The sequence below is a fragment of the Plecotus auritus genome (assembly GCF_963455305.1).
Source record: "Plecotus auritus genome assembly, chromosome: 5".
Taxonomy (NCBI): Eukaryota; Metazoa; Chordata; class Mammalia; order Chiroptera; family Vespertilionidae; genus Plecotus; species Plecotus auritus.
Genome location: NC_137776.1, coordinates 128,393,038 through 128,404,751, shown reverse-complemented (window position 1 = coordinate 128,404,751; position 11,714 = coordinate 128,393,038). Strand labels below are relative to the sequence as shown.

The window sequence follows — 11,714 nt, the reverse complement described above, 5'->3', positions numbered from 1 at the left end:
TTAAAAAGATAATTTCAGATATGCTACCAAGCATTTATTCTATTTAAAATGGCATATGTATTCTTATCCAAGTAAGGATAACTGAATTAAGTAGTAAGAACTGAATATAAATATAGATAAATCATACCCCCCCAAAAAAATTAGCTTCCCCCCCCATCCTCCTCGCTGCTTTAACCTTGCTGTGCTGGCCACCACACACTCTTCATGCCTAGTAGCCAGGCCCCCCAAAACGGAGGGAATCAATGTCTTCCTGCTCACAGCCAGGAGAAAGGACACTAAATCTGTCAAGATGAAGAAAAGTAAGATACTCTATACCTTGGTCATCACAGACACAGGGCAGGCGGAGAAACTGAAGCAGTTCCTGCCCTCAGGTTTGGCAGTGAAGGAAATGAAATGAACCAGACATGCTGAACCAAACTGTATTAAAATTTTAAAAATTAAATTACGTATGAAAACCTAAAGCTCATGAATATTATTCCTATAATAAAATACATAAAAATTCAAAACTATGAAAATTAATTATGTAAAAATTGATGTGATTTATAACCCAATTAAAAAGTCATATGAAATTAAAATAATAAAAGTATTACATTCCTAATATTTCCTTAATGAGACATTTTAATTAGACCAAATATTTGTAGAGGAAAAACTAATGTTTTAATTATTAGATTACTACAGATTAATGATAATTTAGACCAAATATTTATCTTCCAACACTTTATAATAAAAGCAAATAAAGTATTTTCTAGCAAGATAGTAATAAGCAATTTTTAAATGACAGTAATAAAATAAATTATTACTAGGTTGAGAAAATTCAGACACTGTCTGGGTAATTAAAATTGGCTTTAAAACAAATTTTGAAAATTGGTTGCATACAGAGGAACATTCAAAATGATACAGGACTGCCCTAACTGGTTTGGCTCAGTGGATAGGTCTGCAGACTGAAAGGTCTCAGGCTCCATTTCGGTCAAGGGCATGTACCTTGGTTGCCGGCACTTCCCTAGTAGGGGGCGTGCAGGAGGCAGCTGATAGATGTTTCTCATCAATGTTTCTAACTCTCTAACCCTCTCCCTTCCTCTCTGTAAAAAATCAATAATATATATATATTTTTTTTTAAATGATACAGGACAGTTTTTCATTAACAGATGAAAAACTATATTCAAGCAAACATATATTGTTATCAAAGTGAAGTTAAAGCAAAAAAGTTTAAACCAGGTATAAGTGCTGTTTATATTGATAAAGTCAGAATTAATAGTATAGCAGTATTGAAACTTTAAGCAAAAGGAAATAAATAGAAATACAAGTGGAAGTAAATTTTTAAAATAACATCAACTCATGGTAAGTCATATAGGTAAATATATATAGAATATCAGGATATTTGAATAATAGATTATATCAAATTATTTTACTTGCAAAGAACATTTATGGAAATATTCATGCGTCATCCACAAAAATGATTATTTAAGATACCATAAAGTATATTTAAAGACTTACCCTCAAATAGTTTATCCATATTCTCATATCACAAGCAATAAAGATCTAGGTTAGTTTTTTGTTGTTGTTGTTAATCCTCACCCAAGGATACTTTTTCTATTGATTTTTAGAGAGTGTGGATGGGAGGGAAGGAGGGAAGGAAGGAGGGAAGATCAGAATGTAAACTGAGGCGAGGAAGGAAGCTGCAGAGCAGGTCAAGGACAACAACCTGTGCTGTCACTCAGGGAACACTCTTAGGAGCACTCAGTGCTGGGTTTAATGCTGCACTGCCACCATTTTAAGATTCTTAATAATTTTACCTTAAAACTCGGGTTTGTAAGTGAAGTTTATGGAGACAATGGAGCATGCGCATGAGCAGAGGGGATGCGCGCAATGTGAGTACCTGCCCTTCCCCTCACAAACAGCACTTGGGAAGCCCCATGGCATAGAATTTATGTGGATCCATGATGGTGAGAGTTCAGTGAGACTCACCATGAGTACAAGGTAAGCTTGCTCTGTCTACCACTAAATAAGTGGGGTGCTGACAGCCTTGAGAGGCTACATGCTTTTCATTTGAACCAGTTGCCTTTTGGGGACCCTGAAAACAGCTGCACGCATGTGGCTCAGCCCAGGAATATTAAAAGGGATGGGAGTGAGAGAGCACTGAGGATTGTCCCTAGGCAACTGAAAACATATGAGTCCTAAACTAATGACTTACAGCCAATGAGCCTCCTCAAACAGCAGCACATTATTTCAGCAGAGATTCTGGCAAAACTCCTCCTTGTAGACAATATAACCAAGTACAGACTGAAATCTGGGACTGGACTTCTGTGTGGGGATGTACCTCAACTGAGAAGCTGTTGTGGGGTTGTAAGGGGATCACACTCGGCCACACAGCAACTCGGCCACCTCCATGGCAGCCTGAAATGTCCTGTGGAGAGCTTTATAACAGAACTTAGGGGTTGGATATATGCAAAATATGTGAGTTGTATTCCTTGTGGGGGGGGGGGGTGATATTTTAAACTTTATTATTCATTTATAACTTACTGAAAAAAAAAAACCAAAAAATTTCTATTTAACATTCACAAAACTAATGAAGTCTAAAAGACCTTTTAGTTCTGTACCTGGCTTTGTGTAAGTTGGATTTGAGGATATGCAGTATATGATCCTCAGTGTAAATGTCTGGGCACAAGCAAAATTTCCAGGGAGTATGTCAAACTTGCAAGGTAGTGGACATGGTGACATCAAAGTCAAGGTCTCCAAACATTAAAGGGTGACCCAGCTAATATCTGGGTTACAGGTGAAACAAGCAGAGCATTCATTAAGGTAAACATATGAAATGTTAAAAAGCAGATTGGAAAACAGGAGAGTAGGGCAGAAGGACCTAGAGGCCCAAAAGAGGTTGGAGGGAATGTGCTGGGCTGGTTGTGGGGAGGGGCTGTGGACACACCCTCAGAGGTTGGAGGGAATGTGCTGGGCTGGTTGTGGGGAGGGGCTGTGGACACACCCTCTTGAAGGTGTACCTGCCCCCACTCTCAGAAACCCTTTGTGACTCCACAGCGCTCTGTGATGCAGGCCTGGCTATAAAGTCAGGAGTCTGAGCTGTCAGAGCTCAGTTGCTTCAAGCAGCTTTGCGATTCAGAAAATGGGACCTAGTCTATTTCTGAATAGCCTACTAGAGTTTTATCTGAGCTTCTGCTCAGAATGTTTATATAGTGACCTCAACATAATTTCCATCTTGGTGTTGAGCTTGTTCCTCTTCTTCTTCATTTTCTTTGTGGGAATTCCATCAATCCCAACATTCTGGAAAAATGAACATACACAAAAGGTAAGGAACCCTGAGTGAGTGAGCCCCAAAAGAGTTCTTCATTGTTGTTGACATTTCGATTCCCACATTTCTAAATGAGTTTGATTGAGTCAGAGAGACACCGAAGTTGGGACGTCTGAGGAGAGAACAGAACATCACTCTTCTAGGGGAAGAGACCAGGCAGGGCTAGGGGTTCAGGGAGGACTGAGGCTTCCATATGAAGCTCACAGACCATCTGGGTGTGGTGACAGGTTTCTGGCTCCAAACACAGTGATTCCCTAGTTCTAGATTGAGTTATTTAGAGACTTGGGAGTCTCTATAGGACATCAGAGTTAACCAGCACTTCATCCTGAGTCATGCTGCCCTGTCAGGCATCACTTAACCAAGCCTTTGTGTTGGGCTGATAAGCAGAGCAGTGCTGAGCCTCTGAGAGCCTCAGAGAGAGCAGAGGCTGCAGCCTGAGCACCATCAAGTTAGTGGGTCCTATCTGAGGGGAGAGAGATGGATTGTAGGCCTCAGATTATATGCCGACCTTGAACAGAGGAACTCTGAGAAAACCAAGTGTGGACCCCATAAACAAAATCCTTCTTTGATATTTTCAAAAAGGAAAAATTAAAAACATTTTAGCCCTAACGAGTTTGGCTCAGTGGATAGAGTGTCGGCCTGCGGACTGAAAGGTCCCAGGTTCGATTCCGGTCAAGGGCATGTACCTTGGTTGCAGGCACATCCCCAGTAGGGGGTGTGCAGGAGGCCGCTGATTGATGTTTCTCTCTCATCGATGTTTCTAACTCTCTATCTCTTTCCCTTCCTCTCTGTAAAAAATCAATAAAATATATTTTAAAAAGACAGTTTAAAGCTTTAAAAAATGGTAAAAGGGACACAAAGTTCTATTAGTTAAAATGTATTTGGTTGGCTCAGAGAGACATTATTCTTAGATAGTATATGTCTAAGTTTCCTAGGGAGAAGAGGAGAGAAATGAGTCCCGATTGCCCATTCTTTCCTTTTTATTCTCAGCGTCAGGGAAGAGCCAGGAGGAGAAGGAAAGGTGGGACATGGGAAGGTAAGGTTCTGCCTTTTCCACCTGAGCTCCCCAAGGGTAATCCTTTCTCTCTCCTTTCCATGAGGTACCAGGTCCATGATCTCTGTCAGTTGGTAGATACAGCCCCTGTCAGGAAACAGAGTCCTCAGAGGAGAGGCTCATGGAAAGACAGAACCTGAGATACTGCTCAGATTCCCTGCTCTGTTGTCCCTGAGTAAGAAGCAATGAAGGACTTGGGCCATGGGTATTGCGCAATAGATGTTGAGAATCAGAACGTCTGTCTCCTGACTTTGAGAAAGTATTTTGACTTCAGGATGATCAGATTCTTCTTTGTTGTGACCATTGGCCCCGCTGCTTCACAGTGATTTTGAGCATCAAATGCAATGTGTATAAAAGTACTTTATCAATTAAGCAACACACACATGGGGACCTTATTCATATTATCATTGACCATTTGACTTCATTTACTAATTCTTGAGGGTTTCAGAGTCTGTTATCCCAATAGTCTCCATAAAGGGACTCCTGTGTAATGCCTATGTGTCTACCTTCATTTCATGTAATTCACTCTTCTGGTTCCCAGGTTCGAGATATTATCACAGAAAGAAGGAGGAAAGGGAGCTGATTTCTTTCCTGAAAAGGTGACTAGTTTTTCCCCATTTTTCCTGGTCTCTCTCTAGCATGTTCTGTGCAATTCCAGGGATTCAGTGGAGCCTTCCCTAGTCATGGGAAGAGTTGCCATAGGAACAGGAATGTGAGTGAATGCTTGGGATGAGTGCAATTGAGTGCATTATGAAGTCATGGATGTGGAGTAATATGAAGGGGAAGAAGGCTTCAGGTGGCCCCACCCTCACCAGGCCCTCCTTTCCTTGTTCTGGTCCTGGCTGCATCTTTTTACCTCCTGTCTCCTGCAGCCCCCTGGGACAGAATTATGATACCACCCGCTTTCGTCAACTTTTATGTCCAGACCCCGCCTGTGAAGTGTGTAATAATACAAGTACGGAAATCAATCAGCTTTTCTCAAAGGCTTTGGAAGATTCTACTCCATCTGTGTCCCCTGTGGCTTCCACAGCTCCTGTGACAGCTCCTTTGATAGAGCCATCATTCAGTCAGTCATCTGCTTTCCCAGGAGTCCCTACAGGAGAACTCATACCAACTCCTCTGCCTGAGCCTTCCCCACCACCCCCCTCAGTTCTCCCCTTAAACTCAATGAACACCTTGGGTAATTTTCTCTCACCCTCACCACCGGGTCAAACTCTGCCTCCAGAGCCAATGTACCATTCCTCACCCCAACCCAAAGAGTTGTTCTCTTCGACCTTGACACAATGCGATTTCCATGAAGGGTTTCTTGCCCTGCATTCTACAAAGATCTCTTTTGGGGCAGACCCTGCAGCCAAATTTATAGATCCTAGACACCTCTTATTTCTCAGCCCTGATGAGCATGACTCGGCCCAGCAGTACTTATATCCTAACATCTGGGAGGACCATTTAAAGCAAAAACTTGCCCAGCTTTTCTGGGGTCTTCCATCTCTACACAGTGAGTCCTTGTCCTCTGCTGTCCATGTCTCCGGTGACTATTCAATCTTCTTCAATAGCATCTCAAATGCCTTCACAGGCCAAGAATCCCCAGGACTTCCTTATTTCCTACCTCCATCCTTGCCTGAGGTCCAACCTCAACCCTTGCCTGTGGTCCAACCTCAACCTTTGCCTCAAACCCTGCCTCAGTCTCAGCACTTACATCTCACTCAGATCCAACCCCAGGCCCACCTTCAATCCCCACTCCCTATCCTACCATCCAGTCCCATTACCCAGAATAAGATCTGTGAAGTGTATTTCCACAGACCCAAGAATGAATCAGAATGTCTCACCTCATCTGAAACTGAACACCTGGAATGCAATGTGTTGCAGAAGGAACAGGAAAGTTTGTGGGGTTTAACCTCTGTGGTTCAAAGTTCTAAGGCCCATGTTGCAATCTCCATCGATCCTGTAGAGTTTCCTCTCAGCAGTGAATTTCAAGAGAAATTTGAGAGTCACCTTAAAGAGAGGCTCATCCAACACCACAAAGGCCAGCCCTGCAGGATCCATGGGTCTCTGTCACTGATGAAGCCTCTGAGCAATTGCTCAGGCATACCTGAGTCAAAGAGCAGTTCTGGCCTCTCATGGGTCTCTGTGGATAAGGACCAGAGCAGTGAAAATCCAAATGTTGGATTAAGCCGAACAGGAAGCTTCTATGAGAGGAGCTCAGAAAGGTTTCAACTAGAGGACAAAGGGAAGGATGAGGGACACAGCCAAGAGAATGATCCAAAAGTTCATCTGTTGAGTGATTCAAAGACCTCTTTAGATAAGGATGTGGAAAGTGGCTCTGACATGAGTCTGTCAAGAAAAAACTCAATGGTTTCAGGGCATAGTATTACTCAGAGACAACTGGAAAATGTCCAGAAAGTACATGTAAGCAAAAAGGTTGAGAAAACCAGTGAGAGCCAGCTGCCTGGGACTGAGCACAGTTTACAGCATTCTATCAATCAGATTTCTTCTATAAAATCCTACACCAAATTAGAGCAAAGAAGTTTGCCATCATCAGTGGGTGGGGACTACAGCCTGGACACATCCCAGGAGCTTCCCTTGTTTGAGTATGGTACTCCGCAGATGCAGAAACTCCACATTTCCAAGTTTCAGATGAGGATGTTGTCAGGCCTTCCCACCAAAGTCCTTGAATCCAAAGAGCGCTTCAAATCGAAAGATACTTCATCCCATTCCTTGATTGATTCCAACTCTTCCTCTTCAACCAAACTGATTTCTGAGGTAAACACCAAATCTGGGGCCTTTATGCCCCTGAGAGAAAGCTCTGAATCCCTTCTTGGGGACAAAGTGGGAACAGAAAATGCAGCTGACCACCTGAATTTTCCTCTCCCTGCCACCTCACTTGTGGGCAAGAAAGGACATAAACCCGCTGATATCCAACGCACACTCTCAGAGGAAATCCAGAGAATTTTGAAGGCCAAACTGTCTGTTGCAAACACCATCAATGGCAAAAGAAGTCAGATACATTCTCTGATAGCTAACATTCAACCCCCAAAGATGCCTACAAGGCGAGCAGGGACCCCACAGACGACAAATAATAACAGTGTGAATTCTAATGACAGAGCAGAAATACGACAAGGTGCAAACAGGGAAAAATCAGAACCTGCTTTCATATCTAGCGTGTCCAGGGAGATAGTCAGGGCTGAGGGGCTCAATGTTCTTCAACCCGAAACTAGAGGCTTCTTGACAAACAGCAAGCCAGGAATCTCCCAAAGGATAAACAGAGAAACTACTGTGACTACTAGAAACCCACCATCTAAATTATCAGTTCAAGCTCCTGACTTATCAGAACTTAAAACACAAGTAATGGCTGAGTTAAAGTTGAAGTTAGAGAAGAAGTATAGTCAGGCCCAAGGCCACTCCACGGACATGTCCCATGACTCAGACAGCTTGACTTACAAAGCCTCCCTGACTCTTGCTAAGTGTGTGTCCAGTGTGGACATGGAAGTTCCCCAGGTGCTGCATGTCCATTCAGAGGACAGCAGAGTCAGGATGGAGAAGCAGCAGGAACCATGGCTTCCTAAGCACAAGTTAAGGTCCTGCCAGGATCAGAATGTCCCACCAGCTGTAAAGAAAGATACCGTGCGCCCTACGCCAAAGCCTACAGACCCCAAATATGAAGAGCTTGGTGGAGGAGACGCACAAGTGAGAATTTCCCAACCTGGAGGGAAGAGATTTTCTTCTCAGGACACAGCTTTAGAGGAGATGTTTGGGAGCAAGTCTCCCCAGACCCTATCTCAGAAGGGACAGGCTCTACCCAATAGCCTTTTCCTAAGTAAAATGAAGAGCTTTTTTAAACGGCTTCATCCTAGAATAAACTGCAAAATGCAAGAAATCCCCCAGGAAAAGGGAAGCCCCATGTATTCTGCACAGAGCAGAGGCCCAGTTAAAAGCAGAGCTGTCTTTACTGGGACAGCACAAGTCCACAGAGTCATGTCAGACATTGGGAAGTTCCCAGAAGAGAAACGGGGGCGTCAGCATGCAGGAGTTACCACCTGCCCTCAAGAGCCCCTTCCCTCTGCAGCGCAGTCTGGGAAACCTGTGCAGAAGGGAGCAGTGCAGACCCAGGCAGAGCCAGGCCAGGGGCGTCCTTTCCACCGCAGAACTCCCTCCTATGACGTGACAAATGCCATGTCCGGCCGCCAGGCTGCTATCTTGGCTGGCCAGGGCTCTACCTGTAGTAGACATACCAGAAATGAGGACAGACACCCCCAAAACGTTGTGACATTAAAGGACCAGCAAATACGTCAGAAGCACCCCCAATCTGTGCCCCTCAGGGGGACTGTGCCCCATCCAAGCCCCACCTGCAGGCCTCAAGCTGCCAAGGGGCCTCCTGCTGTTCTCACCACTGCTGGAGGCACTGCGTTCAGAGATCAGCCTCCACGATTTAGACATACAATGCTTCTCCAGAATTTCTAGGGGGAAACATTTCCCACCCCCAAATAATTCCTTCCTCGTGGGGAATATTGACTTGCCTAATAAATGTTTCTGTAATAATAGTGATGTCTTCTCTGTGTCCTGAGTTGGGGGCATGGGTTTAGGGTTTCTCAGGGCTTGTGCTTAGGGAAAGAAAGGAGGAAGTTCAGCTCCTACTGATTGCTTCCTTTGGCTTTTAAAAGTGACCATTCCCTGGAGCTCTTGTTGAGAAAGAGATATCATGTGCCCTCCCCAAAAGCCCACTTCCTCCCTGATGAGGTTTGAGGAGATGGGCTCTGTCTCCCACCTCATAGCTTAATGAACATGGATAGCAGCCCACACCTTCCCCTTCAGGGAATGCTTTATGTCCTTTACAGCAGTAGGGAACACAGGCCTTCCACATCTGAAGATCAAGGATGGGTATATTTTTTCAGAAGGTGTCAGTGAAGAGGAGACAGTAGCTTAATCATTATTTAGAAGTCAGTGATCAGAGGATCCCACAGGTGGGTGAACCCTAAATGGGAGTGTTTGGGGGGATATTGTTTTTCTCCTGCCAAATCTGCACACACATCCACCCTTATTATAGTGGTCTGGAGGGAAGGCAAATCCACTTGTACAGGCTGAAACACAAAAATGGAATGAGCGTCCTCGTGAGCACTTCTGGTAGCTTTCCCAGTAAGCCTGGTGAATCCTGAGTGTAAAGAGAAAAAGCAAACAACAAAAAACAGAGCCCTTCTCACTACCACACTAGTATCTTGTCCAGAGTTATGACATTGGCCTTACAATGCCTGAAGCTAGAGATCACAGAAAAATGCAGACCAAAAAGGAACTAAAGGTGGAATGGAGCCCAAGACAGGGAACGTGAAGAGGTGAGCAGGCAGCGGAGGGCTCTAACATCCACATGGACAAGCAGCCAATAACACAGCCTTCTAGTTCCTATGCCATCTCATCTTAGGGTCCTATGGTCCTTTACTTCCACTCCAGTGCAGTCACTGCCATACTGCAGACCTTATTACCAGGAACATCTCTGCCTCAGGAATAATATAATCTGACCTTTTACCCTTTGGCCTCATCCCCTATCCTTCCAGCATAGATGCCCACTGTTAATTTTTTTTTTTTTTAATTCCAGGTCATTCATGTTTCCACTCACTCACTGTCAATCCACAAAGCTCTTGGCTTCCTCCCTTACTAAGGTAGACTTGACGGTCTATCTAGTGACTAACATTTAAAAAGTTCCACGACAATGGGCCCCTTCCAGTTCCCTTGAATCCTTCCTGTCTGGCGAAATTTCAACTCTGTGTTTTTCCAGAAATGTCTTCCTATAAGTAACTGATCACTACTGGATTACTAGTAAATCTCACAAGGGATTCTCTGGTGCCATGGAACTATCTGGAAATCATTCATTACACAAATAATGATCCCATGCTTACTCACATGTGAACAAAAATATGGAGCTTAGTTCCATATTTCCTTGTCTATTCTCTCTACAAAGCTCCTCAAATCCATGGCAAATCTCACTTTCCTCATACTGAAGCCATCTCCACTTGCTCAACAGATGTGCTGGACAGAGAGGAGCAAGAAGCCATGAGATGGGGACTTTTCAACAAAACACTTAAAAACAACGCTGTATGTGTTTTCAAGTATTTAGAAGAATTTTTTCCTGTTATGCATGAAAATGACCTAAATGCAGATCAGATACACTTGTTTATCTTTCTTTCCAAAAATGTCATTAAAAGTAAAATATTAGATGAAAAAATGCTCAATATCACTAGCCATCAGAAAAAAAATGCAAATCACAAGCACCATGAGATAGCAACAGACACAAAAAAATGTCTAGAAGCAAAAAGGTAAGTCTTGCTGAGAATGTGGAAAAGGTGGAACCCTCACACATAGCCGGCGGGAATGAAAAATGGTGCAGCCACTCTGACAAATAGTCTGGCCCTTCCTCAAAATGTCAGAGATTTCCCATATGATCCAGCAACTCCACCTCTAAGTATACACTCATGAGAAATGAAAACACATGTCCACACCAAACTTGTAAACAAATGCTCACAGCAGTAGTATCCAGTATCCATAATACTCAAAGGTGGAAACAGCCCACCTGTCCATCAACTGATGAATGGTAAATAAAATGTGGTATATCCATGCAATGTAATATCTCTGGCAATAAAATATTAATACATGCTGTAACATGGATGAACCCTGAAAGCATTAAGCTAAGTGAATAAAGCCAGTCACAAATGATCACGTGATTCCATTCATATGAAATGTTCAAAACAGAGAGAACTAGAGAAATAGAAAATACATTAGTGGTTGCTTAAGACTGGGGGTGGGGGAAGAAAGGGGAGGAGAGAGATGATAACTAAAGATAAGTTTTCTTTTTGAAGTCATGAAAATGTTTTAAAATTGACTGCAGGGATGTACATATCTGAAAATACTAAAATCATAAAATTATACACTTTAAATGAATTGTATGGTATGGTATGTAAACTACTCTATGTAATAAAAGTCTAATATGCAAATTGACTAAATGGTGGAATGACCAGCAGAACCACCGGTCACTATGACACTCACTGACCACCAAGAGGCAGACACTCAACACAGGAGCTGTCCCTGGTTGGGGTCAGCTCCTGCATTGAGCATCTGCCCCCTGAGAGGGAGGCAACCAGTAGCAGTTGAGGCAGCGATCAGGGGATGGGGCCAGCCAGCAGGTGGCGACAGGCTACCAGCCAAGGTGGGTGCCAGTGGGGGGACCCCTCGATCACCCCACCTGCCGGTTTCCCCACAGATGGCCCTGATCACCGGCCAGGCCTAGGGTCCCTACCCATGCACGAATTTCGTGCATTGGGCCTCTAGTATTTAAATAAACAAGGATTTAAAAAGAGTAAGTACTTGCGAAGT

General features: G+C 43.6%; 1 protein-coding gene across 1 annotated transcript; it reads left to right on the top strand.

The window, feature by feature from the left end:
* Window positions 1-1,831: 1,831 nt before the first annotated feature.
* LOC308248317 (spermatogenesis-associated protein 31D1-like) lies at window positions 1,832-8,788 on the top strand (the record flags this gene model as incomplete). The annotated part of the gene is given in 5 exon segments (XM_080668294.1): window positions 1,832-1,977; window positions 3,223-3,301; window positions 4,295-4,432; window positions 5,115-8,718; window positions 8,721-8,788. Coding segments are annotated over 5 exon segments (4,035 nt in total).
* Window positions 8,789-11,714: the final 2,926 nt, after the last annotated feature.